At 37.8% G+C, this 22,621-nt stretch overlaps 2 protein-coding genes across 2 annotated transcripts in view; both read left to right on the top strand.

The window, feature by feature from the left end:
- The window catches only part of Samuel (SAM-motif ubiquitously expressed punctatedly localized protein), a 44,533-nt gene extending 40,001 nt beyond the window's left edge, over positions 1–4,532 (top strand). Inside the window, exons 3-4 of the mRNA XM_072296894.1 lie at positions 1,559–1,801; positions 3,010–4,532. Of these exons, the coding sequence (XP_072152995.1) occupies positions 1,559–1,786 (228 nt within the window). The 3' untranslated portion in view covers positions 1,787–1,801; positions 3,010–4,532. The remainder of the gene's footprint in view (positions 1–1,558; positions 1,802–3,009) is intronic.
- A 10,026-nt stretch (positions 4,533–14,558) lies between these two features.
- On the top strand, positions 14,559–22,390 carry LOC109043638 (uncharacterized). The gene is made up of 4 exons (XM_019060921.2): positions 14,559–14,710; positions 15,741–15,848; positions 16,851–16,896; positions 17,634–22,390. Exons 1-4 carry the CDS (start codon positions 14,559–14,561, stop codon positions 18,849–18,851), a joined length of 1,524 nt encoding a protein of 507 aa, XP_018916466.2. The 3' UTR covers positions 18,852–22,390.
- Positions 22,391–22,621: the final 231 nt, after the last annotated feature.

Genomic DNA, 22,621 nt, shown 5'->3' with positions numbered 1-22,621 from the left:
AAAATATTTATTTTTGGAGAAATTTATGCGGGGGTTTTCTCTGAAATTTTCAGATATTTTAGATTAAATTGCGAACGAAATATCGACGGCGTAAGTCCACGATCACATATCTCGTTTGCGGTGTCTCTGAAAATCTTCGTTTTTATGTTATTTTTTGAAAAGAGAACAAATTGACATCATACTTTGAAGTTTTTACAGAATTTGTTTGGCATAGAGAAGGAAAATCTCGACAGTCTTATTTCCGTTTGAGAAATAAAGTATGATAGGCAGTCTGCGACGTCGCAAACCGGGTAATGTGATTGCCTACGTCGATATCGACGATGTAAAAGAATGACATCATTTAGAGGTATCCTTCGATGACGTTGAGGACGAAGAGGAGTGTGATGGTGTAACGGGAAAGGCGGCATCACATCTTTTTGTAAACCAGGTCCATCTTGTATAGTTCCATTTCGTAAACCACCTTTTCGAGGTATACAATGCATCATTATATAGGCAAAGAAAATAAACCTGTCAGCGAAAACCAAAAGTCTCTATCCCCGCCATCATTTCAAAATGATGACCCGATGGAGTTGCAATTTACAGACCGGTTGTCCCTGTGAAACGGTGATAGACAGAGACTTACATTTGGACTGCATTTTGTCAATTTGGACCCATAAATTCTGGCCCGGTTTAAGAACAACGTATGTGCCATTAGTTTCCCTATGCACATCATAAGTGTTTTTTCAGATGAGCCAGAATTTGCAAAATGCAGTCCTTTTTACCTAAGTCTTTTTTAAATGATTTTTCTAACGATGTGTCACAGAAGAGGAGCTACCATTCAGAAAAAAAGCTGGAGGCCTCGCCCTCACTCTTCTAGCGCGGGGGGAGGGGGGGGGAACAAAAAAAATGACACCCCTCCTCCCATCCTATGTAGCATTTTCCAACGGGAAAATCGCGATATTTTGAAATTAAGTCGCGATTTTTTACGATAAAATGGCTCGGATCATTACTTACATCTGCCCGATTATTCCCAATTTTATGCCAATTTCATCTCTATAAAATCGCATGTAATAAAATCGAAATTTTACCTCAATTTATCACGTTTTTTTGTTCGATAGTATTGCGATAAATCGCTGTCGATAAAATCGCGATTTTATCGCAAATTTATGCGATTAAATCGACATTTTTCATCCGATAATTTTGCAATAAATCGACGACGATAGAATCGCGATACAGTCTCCGATCAAAGCGCCACTTATCGCCATCACTGCTTATTGGGATCAGATAATTTTCCTCAAAATAGAAACAAGTCCTTCTATTTTCAATCGTTTCGATTTTAAGGCAGGTGTAGACGAGTGCTAATGATGGGATACACTGTGTAGCTGTCCCTCTGTCAAAAATGCCGTTTCGGTGACTTTAGAACGAGCCTGAAGATTATTCCTAGAAACTTTTCAAAGTATGTTATTTGTTTTCTCCCGTTACTCTTTCTCGTCAGGAATATCATGGCTGTGATGAATATGTAAAAATGATATATACTCGAAGATATTTAATATATTCTTTATTGGATTTTTTGTTTCAGGAGTTTAGAGAACAAAGAATAGATGGATCGTCTCTGTCACTCCTGACGGAAGAACATCTTACTTCGACTCTAGGCATGAAGTTAGGACCTGCTTTGAAGCTCCGTTCGGTATTAAGTAAAAAATTAGGGCATTGCGCAGTATGTATGCATTGCGTTCACTGTCACGCAAATGTCGCATCTCCGGCCGAGTCTCTCAGCCCTCGAAGACCCAGTAGCACAGGGAACTAATCGCTGGTCAATACGGTAAGTTCTGATGACATAAGATATCCGAACTTTAAAACCCTCTATGGCATAGTGTTATATATTCGGCAACAACACTTTTTTTGTTTCTTCAAATGTTGAACTACTTCTGTGCGGTAAGGTATTACAAATTACTTCAACGGTTCTTTCACGTTGAAACATGATTATCCAAATTTTGAAATTTTGAGGAAAAAAGACCCCCCCCCCCCCAAAAAAAAGGACCCATAAGGCTTATCGACAGCTACAGCATAGATTTGTGTCTCCCAGAATCCGAAATCCAAAATTAATTTATGCCGCGGAGGATTTAATATCTCAATAAAATTTATTGAATACTCAATTACTGAAATCAACTCCTAACCAAGATAATAACGTTTTTAATTTCATTACATTACTCATAGGAAAATTGAATTCCTCGTTTACATGAAAAAACAAAAGTCTACTTGAATCAAATTACGGCCAATAGGACAGGGGAGGCGTAAACCTACTAACAAACAACGTCAACCCGAGGCTCGCCTTCAATTTCGCCATATAGGCAATAAACGATCCAGGGATAGCACTTGGAGTCAATAGCATATGCGTTTATCCATTGACGGATATCGTCAACTTGAGGTTTGCCTTCAATTTCGCCGTATAGGCAAAAAACGTGCATGAGAGCGCGAATCTATCTATTCGAAAAACAAAATGTATCTCGCTCTGCGCTTTAAATGCTTTTCTTGAACGGGGCTGTAAGTTTTAATTCTTTTAGCAACTTCCAAGGGAAGCACTGCGGTACATGTTGCAGTACAGGAATAACATCCCGGACTTTTAAACTACAATTCAGAGTATATCATTTTCACCTTAGCTGCCAACTTAGGGACATCTTTAAGCATTTTAATTATTATGTCCACCAGATAAATCTTCATTTTTAACCCCCATAAGTTTTAAAACCGCAGTTATATTTACTACAATTTTTGTGTCACACGTAAACAGCATATTTACACAATTAAAGTTGTCAGTCGAGTGCTATGGATTCGCATAAGCATAAAGAAGCTAACACTATGCTGATAAAATTATAATTATTATGGTTTCGTGCAAGTAAAATGGTGGCACGATGTAATTTCTCGTGCATATCACATCTTATACTGGTAAATTTCCAAAATTTACAACTAGCATCAAACTCATTTTTACCCTGACTTGTGATTTATCATGTTTTTCGTTCTGTGTGATTTCAGGTTTCCTTAGTCAACCGGGTTCAATTGACTGCAACTGTTCTAGTTTTGAATTATTTGCCCGAAGCTCTCCCGGTCTTTTCAGTTCTTAGTATTTGACGAATGACCCGTCTCTGACAACGATCCTGTCATCTTCCTAGTCACATCATCATTGATACATTAAGTTCATTGCTCTGACTTATTATTCGCCTATTCACTTGTAACTTTTACTAAATGAACGTGTAAAAAATTATGAACAATGTTGCCAACGCTAACTTGTAGGTACTTCACATAATATACATTGTTCACGTAAATTATGTTGGAAACACGTTGTACTCTCATGTGTGTTCAGGCACTCCGGTGCCATTATTTCAACAGGGTTGCATTTTTTCTTGTATAATAAAATCTTGAAATTTCAGAAAGATTTGAAAGATATTGACAAATTTCATTTAAAATTAAGTGTAAAAGTAGATGAAAGGCAAATTATTTCTACTTTTTGTCGTTTTCAGAGCGTGTTGCATACCTAGCCCCTGAAAATATGTCTCATCTTTCTCATACTTTTCACAACAGAAATGTCATAAAGTATTCCCCAGAGATGTCCAATCTTTCATATTTTTTATTTCACTTGTGCAACCCTGTCTTTCAATGCATTGACTCAATACTGTCTTTGTTCCGATTCATTTCTACAACGCTTTCAATATACGTTCAACTTATTTAGACTGCAGTATCCAATGGATTCTCTTCAGCAAAATAGACAATATAATAGATGTAGGTACCTATTAATGTAAGTAGGAGGAGTAGGTACGGAAATATTTTTTATTCACAATAGCAATTTACTTATCCGTAAATTACCTGTGGTCTTTCAAAAACACTAAGCATGCGTAAAAATCGCACGTTCCATTACTTAATTGCATGAGTGGCTGTGATCTGATATATATTTTTCTATTTCCTTTCCTTTCTTTATTTTTAAAGTTTATTGAATGTGTGCATTTCTACTACTGAGAGTGATTAAGCGTATTTATCTTTCATTAATTTTAAGATCAGGGGTACATATTGTGATTTCAACTTGAGTCCAAAAAAAAAAAAACGAGAATCATGATTTGGAAGCTGACATTATATTTGTGGGTGATCCAAAATATAATGGTACCTAATGTGATTTCTGGGTTATTGGCAAATGTAGAAGCCTTCGGTATCTGAAAAACGGTAGTTTAAACATGGACAGTTAAGCTATAACATCAGTATTTATACCGTATACCCGTATTTTCCGCTCAGTGTCTCACTCATCGAAGCCCGGCTACCCGGCACTCCCATTTTTAATTGTTTGTGCATAGATTTTATAGTCAGAGCCTAAGTGCAATATTCTCAAGTTTTTTGTAAGTTTCTTTTTTTGTATATTTCGTGAATATTAAGTGAACACTTCAAACGTTATCCATTGTTGTGGTGCGTACTTAGAATTTTTACTGCAAAGTATATTTATATTTTTTGACATGATATAAACCCATGTTTTCTAAAAAAAAGAATATGTTCATTTTCACATGAAATCGAAACCATTTCTTTTTATTCCTCACGTCTCCTTTAAGGAGCCTCTGAAGGCATCCTACCCTCTCCTCTCTGATAACTTTCGTTCGATTTTCATATGCATCGAGTATACCCAAGTAACACAGATTGCAATACAGTGCGCTATTCTGCCGTGCTAAGGAAGAACGTCGTATGCACATTCGAGAGTTGCCAAATTTCCTTCAATAAAATGTTTATTTTTTTTGGAAAGTTATGAATATTTTTCCTTTACATTTTCAGAATCTTTAAGTAAAATTGCGAACTAAATTATCTGAAACATAATTGGAAGGAAAATATTCATAAGTTTACCAGGAAATTTGCGTTTTACCAAAGGAAATTTGACAACGCCTGATGGCTCATACGGCGTCCTTCCTTAGCACGGCAGTATGTAATACTAAGGAAAAAAACCGTATGAGCATTCGAATGTTGTTAAATTGCCTCCTAGAAAATTTGTATTATTGAAGCAAGTTTCGAATATTTTGCCTTAAAATTTTCAGACTGTGTGTGAATCAAATTAGAAAAAAAAAAAATCTCTTTGGAATCAGAAAAAAAATATTTACAAATTTCCTCTCGTTATTTGTCAAAGTAAATTCTTCTATAGCCGGCAATACAATTTCTTATAGCCTTTTACAGCCGATGGCGATTAAGCAACAGCCTGGCGATAAAGTGTATGCTAAACGTTACTAATGACTTAGTGAGTTTTTGGACTACCGCTCTCTTTTAGGGTCGTAGTATCTTGATTTATTTTGCGAGGAAAGCTCCGTACTTTTGAAGGACGCCTGCCATTCCTAATATGTTGGAGTGCCTTCAATGACGTATGATACTGTGCAATACCTCTGGTGTGAAATAGTTGCTTCAAGCGCCGTGGTACGCTGCGGCGCGGCGCGGCAGGCGGGCAGCCAGCGCGAAACGCGCATTGGCGCCTACAAACCTAACAGGGATACTTCACGCATTGCGCAATGCGTGAAGTATCCCTGTTAGGTTTGTAGGCGCCAGTGCGCCGCTGCTCCGCTTTGTGTTAGCCTCTAATATTTAATCTCGCGGAGTCAGCGTTTTTCAACTCATGACTTTGAAATGTTTGCACACTCTGTATGGATTGTTCTCATTTTAATTGATGAAAAAAATATGTAGTAGAGGAAAATATAATGTGCCCCAACCAGCAACGACTGACGTTTTCCAGGAGAAAAATTTTGGAGAAACTGGGGGAAAACTTATGGGAAAATATGAGCGAATGACTGGGGAAACTGATGTATCCGCTGTGTTATAGGAGAAGAAAAACTAGAGTTAAACATCACCCTCAGTTTGACAGAAGTTTATCTTACGTTTTTCCTCTGTTATTCAGAAGAAAAACTAGGGTCAAACATCAACCCTAGTTTTAAACAAGTTAAACTCCTGTTTTCCGACTGATATACGAGAGAAAAACCGAGGCTAAACTTAGAGAATACATGTGTTTTCCCCCCAAAATCCGTCCTACAACAAATTTTTCTCCTGGAAAACGTCAGCCGTTGCTGGTTGGGGCGTTCTGTAAATATTAAAGTGATTCCATACATACTTAAGGATTTATAAAGCACACGAATTTCTACACAATTTCTTATATCCTTTTATAGCCGATGGTGAAAAAGCAACAGCCAGGCGATAAAGTGTAAAGCCCGGCTGTATAATTTTTTATCGCTTCGTGTAGTCCGGCCGTATGATCTTTCCACTTTCTACAGCCAACTATTTGATTTTCTATCGCCTTCTTCGGTCGGCTATAAGAACTCCTATGGTATTTTGAAACGCAGCTCCTATCGCCAATTTTTACCAGGGTGGATCCGCCTACGATTTTGCGACTTACGCAACCATAACGAGTCGCATTCTTTGCAAATCGCGTTTTTCGCCAATCGGAGGTACGGGTAATGCACAAATGTGTACCGTTAAATATCTAAAAATTCGTTTACGGACAACTTTTTGCTTAATTTAACTTGTTTAGCACAGTCATACCTCAAAAAGTATTTGCAACCTCTCTTGCGAGCCGATAATGCTAGATTAAAAGTAACTGCACCGTTGAATTCAAACCCAAGTTTTTTTTAAATAGTTTCAAAATGCAGAAATCCCTGCAGAGAGTTTAACACAGCGCAGAAAAGTTGGCGTCCCAACAAACGGGAGTTATTATTGACGCATGGAAACATTATTATTTAAAAATTTGATCATGCTAAACCACACGAGGGATCACTAAGACGGCAAAATGCAGGAATCACCGCACAGACTTAAACGCAAGGCTGAAAAGTAGGCGTACCGACAAACGAGAGTTGCTTAACGTATCGAGACATCATTAGTTTAAAGGTACGGCACCTTATTAGAGGCGTCTCTCCGCGGCGCACAGTGGATCGAGTCAATAAGAAAGGTCGGACAAAATTCGGACACTTTAAACGCTTATAACTCCATTTATACAAAATTTTGAGGTTCTAAAAGTGGTTCCAGTGGTTTCCTCGTTAAACTTTCTGTTATCAGCACCCTTGATATTTAAAATGTGACGAAATGAAGATCAAAATTTGCAGATTTAGTCAAAAATTTCACGTCCGGCCCCTCTAAGTGACTCGATCCACTGAGCGGCGTCTGACACCGATGGAAAACACCGATAAATCAACAAAACAATTTCGCATGGAGCCGGCACCTTAGCGTCGTCGAGAAAACGCAGCGCAGAACGTCAAAGGAGACGCTCCGTGCAGTCGCAAACAGATCGGAGTGTCAGGGGCCGAATTTTGTCGGCACTTTCACATAGAGGTGCAACATTCATCGATGAGTCCATCGGCCAATCAGAAGCGCTAGGCCGCACTTAAGTGCAGTCGAGACTCGTCCTGAGTATATTCAAGTACGACAGAAGGACCAACAAAATTCGGCCCTAGACGCCGATGGATTTTGCTTAGTCCGCTACCTTGTCTGGTACTTTGCGCAAGTAGTTGATGTGCCTATTCCCATCGCTATGTTAGCGGCCTCCTCAGGTCGGACTGACGCACCTCTGAGGGCGCAGACCCTTAGCCGGCGAAGGGGGCGCAATGTGATATTTCGCTAAGGAGTATGCAGGAACGATCCCCCCTCTCTCGGAGGGGCTGGACTTTTTTAAAAATCGAACTCTTCTAAGTAGAATTTTGACAATATTTTCAGGTTCAAAGTCAATTAATCTTACAGAGGAAAATTGTGGAATTTAATTGAATTTCAAAGGGCAAGGGTATGTCTTGACTTCATGGATTCTACGAAAAAAGTTACGTAGAATTGGTATGGCGAATGGCCCGTTTGCTTCAATTTTTTTCGCCCATTATTTTCTCCAAAAATACACGGCTTCTTATGGGCAAACGGGGTTCTTCAGTAATTAACTCCTATTAAAGCCTCTCCGTTTACTTATAATTTTTAGGCATTTTTTCTTTACTTATTTTCTTTTCTCCTTCCTTTTTATTTATTATTCTTTTCTTGTTTCTCTTCTTTTTTTCATTTTTTTCTTCTTTTTTTCTTTGCTTCTTTTCTTCATTTTCTTTATTATTATTCTAGCGGTCGGAAGAGGGGCGCGCCTTTGGCGCGCTGAGGTGGGCGCATCTGCCAATGGCAGATTGGCCTTATGGTCAGTCCGACCTTGGAAATTCCAAATCATGAAGGTCCGATATTTAAGGTCCATTCCCGATTCAATCCACTCTCTCAAACGTCATTTGACCTAAAATAACCAAGAAAAAAGCCTAGCACGCGTGGTTTGAGACACTTTGTATAGGTAAACTCCAGCGACGCTGTATCACGACTGATCGCTACATCGTATTGCCAATAAGTAATAGTCTCGATCCCCGAGTCACATCAACTGATGGAATTGTGTGTAAATCGGTGTCGATCGACCCCCGTTTTTATTTTTCGTTCGATTCATGTCGATCGAATAAGTACACCGTTGCATGAAAACTTCCTATCATACTCCATTTTTTTTAACTAAACAATTCGCCGTCTGCTGCGTTTCCAGCAACTGTTCTTGCGAATATGTTGTGCGTGCTGACCTCAGCTCATTACATACTTGACTTTCTGTATGCGTTTTATGTGCTAAAGCAATTCGCCTTCAGACGCGTCTGCAGCAATTGTTGTTACGAATATATTGCGCGTGCTCAGTACATACTCGACTCTCTGAAGGCGTTTTATGCGCGCAAGTAGCGCAAGCTGTTGGAGAACGAACGAAGTAGGGATTGAGCGATTCATTCAATATCATTTTTGTTGTTCTCCAACAGGGTGCTCTACTTTTGCACATGAAACGCCTTCAGAGAGTGAAGTATGTAATTAGCTGAAATCAGTGCGCACAACATATTTGTAACAACACTTTCTGCGGACCCAGCTGAAGGCGAATTGAAAACAACTGTATAATACACGTTGAAAAACATTTAGCTCTTCAATTAATATTGTAACCAATGGAGAGGAGTATTTTATTAGTCTTTTTATGGGGGATTCTCGTGAATTTTTCACGATTAACTAAATTTGAATGCAAAATAAAGCATACCATGCCACAAATTTTCAGTGGTGGTGGGAGGTTTAGCCCAAAACTCCCGCCAAGACTGAAGAAGCGCCAACACCACAATGGTCTTGAAGCAAACAAACAAAAAAACAACAAAGAAAAGTGCAAAAAAAAAAGGTACCCAAAAAGTTTTGCAGGGGGTGAAACTATGGTACGTGTAGAGTCCCCAGTGCTTCAAAAATTTCATGTGGAGATTTTGGCACAACTCTGCTGTGACCAATATCCCAAAAAGTTATTTCCATCTATGAATTCTAAACTTTGCTCCACGTGTCTTATCATGACGTGGATTTATAAAGATTTAGAGGGAGTATTGGTAGTACTTCACAATCCTTTATTTAGCACTTCAAGTCTTTAACAGGTCCATGCAATTCCTGGGCCTGAATTCAACTAAAATTGGTAAGATCACCTAAATTGCCCGGCAAACCTTCCGAAGCAAGCTTACCTATGTAATTCATTTTTGCATTATTTTCCATTTTTTATTAATACCTCAAGCTAACTACGGAAACACACCATCAACCCCCAAACATGACTTTCCTTTGTGTTGTGAACTGAATTTGTAGCTCTCGGTTTTCTTTTTAAACTGGACTTCAAAGTTGAATGAAACCTGAGTAAAATGAAATAACTGACAATGAGAAGAAAAGAATGTTGATATCTCTAAGAGAGAATATCCTACAGAATAGGCCCATTCAAACGAACGAAATTATCTGCACAAAATTTTAATTTCAGATGGGCTTCTTTTGCATGAGGTAATCAAAATGTCAATTTTTGAAAATAGGGACCTGTACGAGACAGAAGATCTCATTCCTGGATCACACGACACCTGACCTGCCACCCGTAGAGATCCAGACAGCGTGTGTTGCCTGAACCTGGTTTTCGAGTACCAGAACATTCTTTGTATGAAATGTCGATTTTTGACTTCTAGGCGGATTCTGCGACCAAAACAAGACAGGAATCGATAATTCACTTGGCGTTGTTTCGTGGTGATGATTCGTTCACTCCTGCCAAGGGACCTCAATTTTGGCTGCCATTTGAATATGGGGAAGGGGGAGGGTGTTCGGAATTTCAAACATGGATTTCCTTCTCCTGACATCTAAACCACGTTGATTTCAATCTTTTTTATTCTACTATCATCGTGTTTCAGATGAGCAATTGTACTATACGCGGAGAAAATCGATCAAAAACAGAGGAAGCCTTACATTTATCATACAAATTTCAAAGTGCGATTCAGAAATCGGATCAGCTGAGATTTTAAGTCTACAGCAATAATTGTTGTTGGGAATATGTCGTGCGTGCATGATCTCAGGTCATTACATATTTTACTCTCCGAAGGCATTTTTTTTTTGCGAAAGTCATCCTGTTGGAGAGCAACAGAAATGAGATTGAATGAATCGCTCAATCCCTACTTCGTTCGTTCTCCAACAGCTTGCGCCATTTGCGCACATAAAATGCCTTCAGAGAGTCGAGTATGTACTGAACACGCACAATATATTCGTAACAACAATTGCTGCAGACGCAGCTAAATGCGAATTGCTTCCGCACATTCAACGCCTTCAGAGAGTCAAGTATATAATGAGCTCAAATCAGCACGCACAACATATTCGTAAACAATTGCTGCAGAAGCAGCAGAAGGCGTATTGTTCGGTTCAAAAAAAGAGTATGTGGAAAGACTGCATGCACCGAGAAGGTAAGTATTTGATAGACATGAATCGAAAAAAAAACAAAAACGTGGGTCGATCGACACCGATTCAATGGACAAATAAATTAAAAAACCTGATCATAATCGGTAAAAAAAACCTGCAATTACTTTGAAAAACGACTTTAAATTTTGAACCAAATCTTCTGCTATCGAATACGAAAAATCATGGAGAATTTAAAGTTTATGTTAACCAGCTTCTCGTACGAAAAATAAAATTTCTAAGGAAGTCTGCAACGTCGCAAATGGAGAAACTTCGTCTCCCTAATTGCTCGAAAATATGTATGAATAAAATTGAAGGCATTATGACTGGCCTCTCTCAACTTATATTCGTCTCTAACGATAAACAATGGGACGCGATTGCTACGGCGCCATGATACAACTATACCACCTCGACGGATGTCCGTATTGCGTTCAAAAAATTGAAGGCGTTTTGACTCCCTGCTCATACTACCTGCAGTTGATTCGAGCGACAAACGCGTTGGTCGGCGGTGACGGGGACTTGATGCAACTTTTTAAGCTTGTTGGATGTCCGTATCGGTCCGACTGAAGTGCGCAACCACGTATCTCCGTTGCGGTGTTTCACAATTTCCGTTCTTAATTCATCTCTTCCATGAGAAAGAATCCAAATTTACGACTTTAAATTTTGAACCAAATCTTCTGCAATCGAATACGAAAAATCATGGAGAATTTAAGTTTTATGTTAACCAGCTTCTCGAAAGAAAAATAAAATTTCTAAGGAAGTCTGCAACGTCGCAAATGGAGAAACTTCGTCTCCCTAATTGCTCGAAAATATGTATGAATAAAATTGAAGGCATTATGACTGGCCTCTCTCAACTTATATTCGTCTCTAACGATAAACAATGGGACGCGATTGCTACGGCGCCATGATACAACTATACCACCTCGACGGATGTCCGTATTGCGTTCAAAAAATTGAAGGCGTTTTGACTCCCTGCTCATACTACCTGCAGTTGATTCGAGCGACAAACGCGTTGGTCGGCGGTGACGGGGACTTGATGCAACTTTTTAAGCTTGTTGGATGTCCGTATCGGTCCGACTGAAGTGCGCAACCACGTATCTCCGTTGCGGTGTTTCACAATTTCCGTTCTTAATTCATCTCTTCCATGAGAAAGAATCCAAATTTACGACTTTAAATTTTGAACCAAATCTTCTGCAATCGAATACGAAAAATCATGAAGAATTTAAGTTTTATGTTGACCAGCTTCACGGCAGGCACGGTTCGCCTGAACGAGATTAAATTTTTGAAGAGTCAAGCAAAAATTCTTCAGTTTCTAGAAGTAGAGTGTCCGCCGAGTCATTTAAGAGATCACCAAAATAAAGAGTCCGACATTGACTATTGTAGAGTGTAGTAGAGCTTGTGGTAAAATAATCGCAATTTCGAAGTACGGATGAAGATTTGAAATCATTATACCCTAACAAGACTGCTTAAAAAGCATTAGGCCAAAAAAAAAAAAGAAAAAAAAAGAAGTAATAATCCCTGCGCTTGCAATTGCCTCAAATTTTACGTTGAACCAAAAAACCAAAATATGAAATCAAGTGAACAATGTTTTCTTCGAAAAAGGTCTAGAGCTGAAATTTTAGAAGATCGTAAGAGGTTTAAACTTAGTGAACCGCACAACATCGCGATCATATTTCTGTCATTTTTCAATCATTAACCTATGATGCGCCTTCCGTTTCATTAGATGCAACTTACATTACTGCTGCACATCCCCTCGCATGGCATTCCTATTGAAGGCGCAAAATTGTTGCTCTCAGCTTAGCGAGGGGATGCCCACCACCACGAACGGCTTCATGTTAGACTTTTTTTTGTCTTTATGAAGTGGAAGCTGGTATTTTAATAAATGACAAAGCCTTTATTGCCCCTTACGTACTGTAGTGTGCTTTTCTTCGGTCCAGTTACACTTGGCCGTAGAAAGCAATGCTGTCATGAGTCATGACGTCACTATATGTCACGACTGAAAAATAGACCAATAGAGTCCATGTTTGATTTTATCTGTGTGTATGTGTGTGTGTCCACCGTAAGCTCCCTGAATTTATTAGTCATTAATATTTTTATTTCTTGAAATTTCTCGAGTCCGAACTTTTCTGATGGTAATCTTGGGGACAGTAGAACTGACAAGTTTTTCAGCAACTTACTTTTTGTTCTCTTGTGTGCCGACTGATAATATTGGCATCACTCTCGTCCTAACCAGGTTAGTTTTGCGAATTTTCAGGTTATACCAGTTCAAATTCAGAGATTCACAGCTTATTTCATATTTAATGTCACTTATGTATGTATTGCCATCATCACATTTTCCTTTTTGCCTTTCTTTATAGTCAGTGAAATCCCTTGTGCTTCACTATCGTCTGAACTTACTTTGATAGTGTTTCAATCTATTCATGAAGTGCTCTCAGTTTTTGTGTCAATAGATCCCTACCGTTCAGGGGGACGAATCACTTCTCAAACATTTGTCCTGACATTCCATCCCAACATCCCAACAGCCGTGATCTTTTGCATCAGTGCATGATTTCGTTTTTCATCATTTTCTCATGCACGTTTGTCTGTGCGACAATTGCCACAACATTGCCGAAATCGTATGAGGATGCTGACCATTATTTCGTATATGTCGATCTTTCATTGAAACCTTTACTTGTACCCATTCTCCTTCTATTAATCATCCTCAAGATTGTAGTTAGTGAGGGTATGAGGGGTATTGGATCTTGCTTTCTTTTGAGCTGGTCTACCCTAAGGGACGTTGTGTACTTACTGGAGCAGTAAGAAGGATCAAATTGGGAATGAGCAGCTAACTTGATTGACTTGGATTACTTTGACTATAGCCCTGCAGCCAGATTGTTGAAATTTATGTTGGCACGACAAGAATCGAAAGTCGATATATTACACGGCGCCGATAGGGCTATGTCTTGTCTTATCTTGTCGACATAGCCAGTTGAAGTTTCAACTATCAGGCTGCTGGCATCAAACTCTATGACTCTAAAGCTAAACCACATTTACTTGACTACTCAGGGTAGCTGCACTTTTAATGAAGCACTGGCCCTTGATGTCTATCTTCTATCACCTGTCATAACGACTACCAAGAGACATCCTCTGGAGATTGCTGAAATGAAGTCTGGGCCCAGGATATGATGTTTGATCAATATTTTTGCAGCTCAAGACAGTGAAAATAGCTCCTAAGGGGCCTGGGTGGGCCCCAGCATCCTGGGAATTTGATGTAGTATTGTCCGATCCGCCTTAAAAGATTTACACAGTAAAAAATAGCCTCAGAATTTGTGTATTTTCTTGTTCCTTTGCTTAATGCAGAAGGAGAAAGGTTGAGCAGAAGTGGGATCATTTGTATAGTTGAGCCTGAGTTTGTAAATGGCCAACTTTGCATGAGAGTAGGCTTGAAATGCATGTTAGGAAGGTCAATTTTCTGGGAAAATCCCGCAGAACTCCTCTGTGCGAAAGGAAAGCTGAGAACCCTCCAAGAAGAATTTTTTCAACGTGTTGTAGTAGGTAGTTCATCATTTCAATTTCACCCGTTTCTGAAGCCCTGATGTTGTGTCATATCTTGTAAAATTATGAAGGAACAGGATATGATCATGTACAACCTCATAAATTTTGCTCTTTCAGTGTAAAATTTTGGTGAAGCTTACTTTTTTAAAAAATTTCATCAGGGAAATGTCGTAGGAAACTTGATATCAGCGAACAAGATCAAAATCTTCTTGGTACCTAAAGAAATGTATGTGTATTTATTTTATCTAAATTATTTATAACCTAAGTTTGTACTTCACACAGGTTTAAGAATGGGTGACAACTTTGAAACAGGGATGCTTCCGACTCAATTCCTCAGTGTTGTCCTAGAAGAAACTGAACCAAGTACGCAGCAATATGCGAGTTCCAGGGCAAGTACCAATGAAGGCGAACACAGCAAACCACCTTCTCCTAAAACAGACTGGTGAGTGTTTTTCAGAGACTGCATATCACCTGGTCTTTATTAAATTAAGATGTTTCAAAATTCCATCTGTTATTTACTTGTGTCCTGATCAGTGTGCTGCATTCTATGCTCAAAATAATGTTCAAGTTAGAAGAAAACTGTTTTTTTTAAACTTGAAAAGCTTTAAAAATCTCTTTAAATGATGTATTCTTGTCAACTAATAGGTAAGAGTGAGGCTCTAATCGGATTCCAGGTTAAAAATACAATGAGTGCACCAAGTTCTACTATGAAAATCTGCTGAATGGATCAAAGCAGCCAAAATAAATCAGTAAGAGGCAGCCAAATTGTCCATTCTACTGGTAATTTTTCTTAACAAATGGAAATAAATTTCTTGTTCAGACACCTGAGGGCAGGCACAAGCCAAGAATTTTTAATCCTGAAGGGTCAGCGAATATTGATGTTTACAGGGCTAAAGTCTGGGAAGTTTTTTAATGTTTGTTCAAACTTTCATTTTTGTAATTTTGAAAGGACTTATCTTTGAACAGACATTCCAGCCTACAGAATTGAGATAATTCAACTGTTTATTAGTGAAATACATTCTCCATATGCTCCAGAGTAAGTTCAGAGTAAGGAGTCTGTAGTAAGTTTAAAGCTTTGGTATTTGCCCAAATCAAATACCAATATCAATCAATCCAAAATGCACTCATGGAAAAATTATCATAGAAAATGAGGCAAAATTAAAATCCAGAGAGAAGGCCAATTTCAGGAGTCTAGGTAGCAATATCATACCACAAAAACAAAAAATCAACCTTGGATTCTTATAATATGGATCTATAGGAACACAGTCCATCAAGCAAAACAAGCCAACAACCCCTGTCCAAGATTCTGCATCATTCATTCCACTGTGTACCGAATGTTTCATTCTGCTGGTTTGTTAATTTTGGATATCTGCATGGTGGGACTACGAGTTACTGAGTGTATTCATTGGAGAATCTAGGGAGCTGAAAACAATTAACATGCCCTAACATTTTTACCTTTTTTTCTTTTTCAGGGAAAATGAAGCTATCACTGAAAAATATTTGAAAAAGCACCTGCCGGCTGCCTTACTAGCAGAATGCACTGTGGAAATAGCAAGAGGCAACAATCAGAAACCAATAAGGTAATGTAAGAGCATGTAGATGAGCATTTCAGATGTGTTGATGAAAAAATTGTTCGGAATTTGGATGAAATAAGCTCTATTGTTTATATTCTGCTCTATGCTCTATTTTCTGGTTGGAGCTATCAAAAATTGCCTAGTCCAAGCACGATGTAGCCACGAAATGAAGAATTTGCACACTAAAATTGTATTGCTTCACCTGAGAGTGCATGATGAGCTGAGTTCGCAGTATTTTTCATAATTTTTTCCGACATGGGAAATTGTAGAAAAATAGCTTTGAAAGTAAGAAAATGTGCCGCCTTACGACATCATCTGGCGGCATTTTCCATTTTAACACATATATTTTAGCAGATTAGGTTATTTTGTCATATTTTCTACAATAATTGTTCAATTAATAAACCAAGGATACCCTCGTACTCAGTTTTCCTAGTAGTATCATTTTAAAGATGATTCACAAAATTTCAGACACCCGCAAATTCTCTATTGGTCTATTATAGATGTATTCTGCATTTTAAAAATAGTTTATTTTACCTCAACTAAACAATAATTGGTGTTAATCAACTGATGTCACTAACTCAGAGACCCCGCACTGGCACCCTAGCAACGGTGAAAACTTTCAATTTTTTCTCTCGTGTTTTATTTTTTTTCTAAAGGAGAGTGATCATCATTTTGATTTAAACTTTTGTGATTATATTCCCTAAAAATTAGGAGAAATGTTTAGAAAGTTTTTTGGCATTATATTGTTTGGCTCTGTGTAAAAAAAACTTGTACTTAAGAGAAAGTTAGGCAATGTGAAACGCAGTCAGGTTGGTTCGACTAAAATCCGTCCGAATGATAGAGCTCTGAAAAAAGAGATCTCTCCTTGTCATCTAGAGACTAATAGAGGGTCTCTATTTGTCATTTGTCTTTGATGTAATTGTTATCATTCACTGCAACACTTAAAACTTCTTTATTTATTGATTTTCCTCTTTCATTTATGTATGCCATTTTTTTGTTTCTGAATAGGTGGGAAGAACCAAAGAGAAAGAAGATGTTGCCACCTGTCCCTCCGGTAAGCATTCTGCAACCTCCATCTCTGTGATTCCTTGAGGCTCTTATACCAGCCTCTAATTCTAAACTAAGAAAAGGAAGCCTTCATTAGGTTTTTTTTCGCTATTTCAAAGTTCTTTTGAATCTAGGAGATGTAAAATACTGCACGGGAGCTGAAAAAATTAGTATATCGATGGCCTAAGTGTGAAACCTATCTCTATCACGTTTCAACATTTCAGCTCCTAATTTTTTTTTTTAAGAGAAACAAGCGAACTTCATAATTTGAAAGTCATACATTACATCCTGCTAATACAGAAACAGAAGCTAACAACTTTTCAAGAAATTGCGTTGATTAGAAAAAAAAAGAAATATGCACAGTAAAGTATGGCAGTAAGTCTGCAACGTTGCAAAGGGAGATATGCGGTTTTGCACCTTGGCCATGGAAATCAAGAAAATTTTCAGTGCCAACAGACAAGTACTTGAAGACACTTTTGAGGGGACTGCAGCAAATGAATTCCCATCCTATCATACTAACGCTCTCTTCATCATCCTGTTTAGGGAATCTCTCCTTTATTCGACCTTGCTTACTTAGGCTGTGAAACATTCCCTGACTCCGCGCCAGTTGAGTAGAAGTTTTGATTTAAGCCAGTTCGAGCATATGAGTATACGCAACTTCACTAAAAATTTGACTACACGGGCAGTCTTAACTGAAGTTCATTCAATGGCAATGTATTTCTCATATTATATTTTCTTTTTCAGCTTCAACGAATTGCGTTTGAAGAAGACAAAAACTTGGATGTTCGCGACATCATGAATCGAGTTGAGGCTGTCTACTCTGACGAGGAAGATGAAATTCGTTTCAGTACTAATGAAATTGAATTGCGGAGAATATCTACTAGTAAGACTCAGGCATCACGGAAACCACTAGCCCTAATGCCGATGCGACCTGTACTGGAAATGAAGCCTATTCCATCTAGTGATGTCAAATTTGCATCAAATGCTCAAGGTAAACCTGGCGTAACTGCTGAAAGCTTAATGTATCCCTGCGAATACTGCCCTAATGCATACAATAATCGCGGTGCCTTGTGGCAACACACTGTTGCCACTCATTCCACTGAGAAAACGTGTGAGTGTAAAATTTGTGGCCGAAAGTTCTATCGTAACTGTAGTCTTGCACTTCATTTAAAGAGCCACTCTGATGAACAACGATGTACTTGTTTGAAGTGTGGAAAATCTTTTGGAAGATTGTCGACTCTTGACAAACATATGAAAACTTTTCATGAGGATTGCAGGTACTGCTGCAAGGTTTGCAATGAAAAGTTTGCTAACTATGAACACTTTATTAATCACATGGCCACTCATTCAACCGGAGAAATCCCTTCTAATGTAAACTCCGTGATGAAAAGCCTTATTAATTCTAATTCAAGTATCAACTATTCGTGTCAACTTTGTTCCTTATCGTTTAAGAGAAAGGATCTTCTTGACCTTCATTTTACTTTAGTTCACTCCTCTAACAAGGTAAATCTGAATTTCCTCAAACATAACCAACTAACTCCGATGTCTCGTGGCAAACCACACTTGTGCAAAGTTTGCGGGAAAGGCTACAGTCATAAAGCAGTACTCCGGAAGCACATGCTAATACATTCCGGTCTAAAAACAAAATGCACTGTTTGTGGATTACAGTTTACTCAAAAGTCTTCGCTTTTACGGCATCTTAAGCGTATGCATCCTGATTTTGATATAGGGAACTGCTTTGATAACCTTCATGATGATAGCAATGGTAGGATGGAACGTAGTTCTAATGTTAATATTAGCATCGACTCAGAGGCGGATAATGTAGAGAATACATTGGACATGGAAGTCACTGAGGCAGTTGATGACAATGATGGATTTGATGATGAAGTCATGGAAGATGATGAGGATGATGATGATGTAGATGATGAAATAAACCCTCTCGATTTTCTCTCAACAGAATAGTTCAATCTCCAGTTGTGAATGGAGGGTTGAAGAAGAGTGGGGGGGGGGGGGGGATTTAGATTAACTATTTGTCAAAATGGTCCCCATATTTTCTTCATTCTTTTCTAAATGTTAACCCTGCAGCCAAGGATACGGACCTGCTAAAATATTGGTAGTTTTGGGTTCGGTTTTTGATGCATGGCTGGAAGAGCTTCAAGGTTCATGAATTGTTTTGAAATCCAGTCCGGGGCCCACATTAGGGTACCAAACCAGTCCAAAAACAAAATGAACCAAAATAAGAATAAAAAAAAAAAGAAAAAAAATTGTAGTTGAAGACAATCGAAATAGGCATAAAACAAGAGTGGAGTTGAAGACAAAATTTTAAGGAATGATATCATAGATCAAACTTAACATTTATCAATTGTTCTCCATGAACGTTGAAAGTCTTTTTAAATCTTCAGTCTCAACTGGTAAAATGCAATCACAGGCAAGCAGTCATATTTCCATTCAGCGACTTGGTTATATAGAAAATTGGGATGTCATTCGTTTTCATCGGGACAGACGATGGGTCTCGCTACACTAATCCAATGTTAAAACTTGAAAAAATCAAGGCATGTGACTGCAAATGCAGTTTAAAGACTCACTGATGTGACAAGGTCTACTAATCTAGGTAGTTGTAGAGCGTGCAGTTAACAGAATCTAGTCTGTATTATGGCTGTAGCTCTCAAAAATTGAGAAAATAAAGAGACATAAGGGATTGAAGATAGCCAATGAGCCTGAAACCACCTCTCTCCGAATCAGAAACTTATGCCTCGGTAGTCAGTCAATTTGTGCAGGAACATTTCCTTCTGTCTCAAGATGTGTAGGCATGGCATTTGAACAAAAAATGTAATTTTGTAAATTTTGTTGCTCGCGGCTCAACTTAGTAGAAAGTTTTGTTGTTAAGAAGTATCCTCCTCCTGTGAGTATACACATAGGTGACTTCATGGGTTCCTACCAGGTTTAGAGTTTTGGTCCTAGGCCGGTCTGCATCCCTTGCCTGCAGCTTCTTGTTCAATTAAAATTCACCCATCATTTAATTTTCATTACATCATATGTATTCAGATTTCAATTTAGCTGTTCGTTCCTTTATATTTTCATGTATTCACCTTCATTTTAGTCCCACCTACATCAGTCATCATTCAGATGCAGTATCTTTCTCAATATGATCAGTCCTTGAATTCCTTACCATTGAAGGATTAGAGACTTTTCCCTTTGCAGAAATGCGCCTCACTAATGCTCATAAACCTAATTTTAAGAGAGAAAAGCAAATTAATTGTTTTACACTTCGCGAAAGCCAAAATTGTAAGACAACCTAGTGATAAACTTTTTTTTTCAGGCTTTTTGTAATAGTTTGTCACTCAGATTAAGTGTAGTGTCCAATAAATTTTGCTCCCCCCCTTCCACTATTTCCACCAAAGTCTTCTAATTCTCAAAAACTAATGATTTTCGGAACCCATATGATGTACCTGACAAGTCTGCGCAAACGGCCGTTCTATTTATGCCTGTGCCATTTATTGCAGGGTTCTTGCTTCTCTTCTGTGCGCAAGCTCTCCTGTCAAGAATGAGCTATTTTTTTTTCTTGCCAACCCGCTCTGGTTATCACTAACCCAGGCCATCCAACAGAATTTAAATTTAACTATTCTTCTTTTACACACTTATTTCTTTTTTTTAGTTTAGTATCTCTCTGGTTCCAAACATGCTTGATGATGGAAAATAGGTTTTAGGATGCTGAGTGAATTCATAACCTGTGGTTGGATGTCAAGAAAGAAATTTGTATCCATCACTCCATAGATCACTCCACTGTTTAAGATTTGCATTATGAAATCTTATTTTCTAATTCAAGATGGAATGGTATTTTAAAAGAGTCAATTTAAGTCAGTCTCTCAAGGAGGGAACTAAAGTTTTGCTCATTTTTGGCAAAAAATCTCCAGCACACACCAAAAAAAAAAAACCTAAAACTTTGGCTTTCGGGCATGAGTTACTGTCAGGTTTACCTCAAGCTTCCTAACTATTTTTTGAAAATCGAACAGTTTTTGTGTGAATGACAAGGGGGATGCAAAGACTTATTAGACGCTCCTTGTATTTCAGCATGACTCCAAATCCTGAGGTGATGATACAGCCCTTCAAATTTTTGGAATGTTATATAGCCTGATCAAGTAGTCCAATCTATTTATTATATGTATTATTTATTTTAAGTGTTAAATTTGGGGAAAATGCCTCAAAAATTAAAATCTTGAGAGAATTATAGGTAAATTTCAAAACATCTTTTACGGGGGAAAATTCTTTCATTTTAAGAAGAGAAACGAAAGAAGTTACCTCTTAATGTATTATCTTACTTAAGACGTCCAAGCAGCTTTATTCAGAATTTTGTGCATAGAGTGGTGTACATTATCAAGAAAATCAATTTCCTACTTTCACAACTTCCAAAATTGATAATTAGATACTTAAAAGTGATACTTATCTTCCCATATTGCTTAAAATTAGTGATCAGATCTTACCCCCTGAATTGATGGCTTTTTCTAAGTAGTCATCAAAGGAAAAAATACTTTTCGTCCCGCCCCAGGGCCTTCATTGAATGTTCATTGTGGATTCCCTTTTCAAAACAGTGATTTCTCACCATTTAGTTCCGTGAGCTAAGTCTTATGGATGCTAATGAGAAGAACAATATTTTACAACTCAGTACATCATTTCATGATATCTCAGCAGAAGTATTCTTACTTTTGTGGTAACATGTAGTTTTGACTCCCAAAGCGGGTCGCATGTGCGATGCCTTGAACTTAATCAATGCAAGTAGCAATTTCATGCTTGCTGTCAGTAAGTGGAGTTGTCCTTAGGGCACAAAAGTTTGGGTTATGACACACTTCTTTTCGTTCACATTATGGTAACACAGAGATCCTGGGGTTAATTACGGTGCTCAGGGGCAGCAGAAAGTGTGCTGCTAACTTAATTAGCAGATCAGTGATGGTGAAGAGGAATAAGAAACCTCTTTCCACGTAACATTGTATTCAATTTTCTTTTAGACCAAACAAACAAACCAAAACTGAAAAATCACGAAGATTTAAAATTATTTTGCCTTATACACAGGAGAGAATTGCCGTCCAGTTTTAAGGAGACGTTTAATGTCCTAATGTAAAAAAAAGATGACTGAACTTTAAATGTGCATGATTTGTCCTCTTAATCGGATGATTGGTTGTACAATTCAAGTTTACTCCTTTTATTCCTCTCATTTTATTTATCATTTTATTGTTATGCTGCAGATCATTGTGTATCAGTTGTTTCAATCGAGGAGCAGAATTATTTTTCCCCCTTTTTTCTTATTATTTAAATTTAAGTGTTAATTTATTTACTTACTTAGTATCAATTTTATGTTAGTTCCGTTAACTGCATAGTGATTTATATTGTTATTTGTAATTTTTAATACTTCTGAAAAATGTTTCAATTTAACAATTTTGTTTCTGTCTTATGATGATTTAGTTTTGCAGAGCCTTTTCTCAATTAAATAATTCTTACTCTTGCTATATTCTTTTCTTTTTTTTTTGTCAAATACTTTAATGAGTCAGAGTGTAACAAGCCTCATTTTTCTTCCCTTATTTCCTGTTTTTTTTTTTCTTCTTTTTTTTTCTTTTTTTTCGTCTTTTACTTACGTTACAGCAATGCGAAGTTTCAGCCAAAGTTGCAGATAAATTGCACTAAAATAGCAGTAAGATTGCATTGAAATTGCGACCATTAGAATGAAATTGCAACTAATA

Source organism: Bemisia tabaci, chromosome 2, assembly GCF_918797505.1.
Source record: "Bemisia tabaci chromosome 2, PGI_BMITA_v3".
Taxonomy (NCBI): Eukaryota; Metazoa; Arthropoda; class Insecta; order Hemiptera; family Aleyrodidae; genus Bemisia; species Bemisia tabaci.
The sequence above is the reverse complement of the archived record's forward strand: the minus strand, read 5'-3'. Positions and strand labels throughout refer to the sequence as shown.

Excerpts from the sequence above, each read along its gene's own strand:
- LOC109043638 (XM_019060921.2), top strand. The coding sequence starts at position 14,559 with ATGGGTGACAACTTTGAAACAGGGATGCTTCCGACTCAATTCCTCAGT. Across the intron at positions 14,711-15,740 it reads CCTTCTCCTAAAACAGACTG|GGAAAATGAAGCTATCACTG; the intron begins GTGAGTGTTTTT and ends TTTCTTTTTCAG. Across the intron at positions 15,849-16,850 it reads AACAATCAGAAACCAATAAG|GTGGGAAGAACCAAAGAGAA; the intron begins GTAATGTAAGAG and ends GTTTCTGAATAG.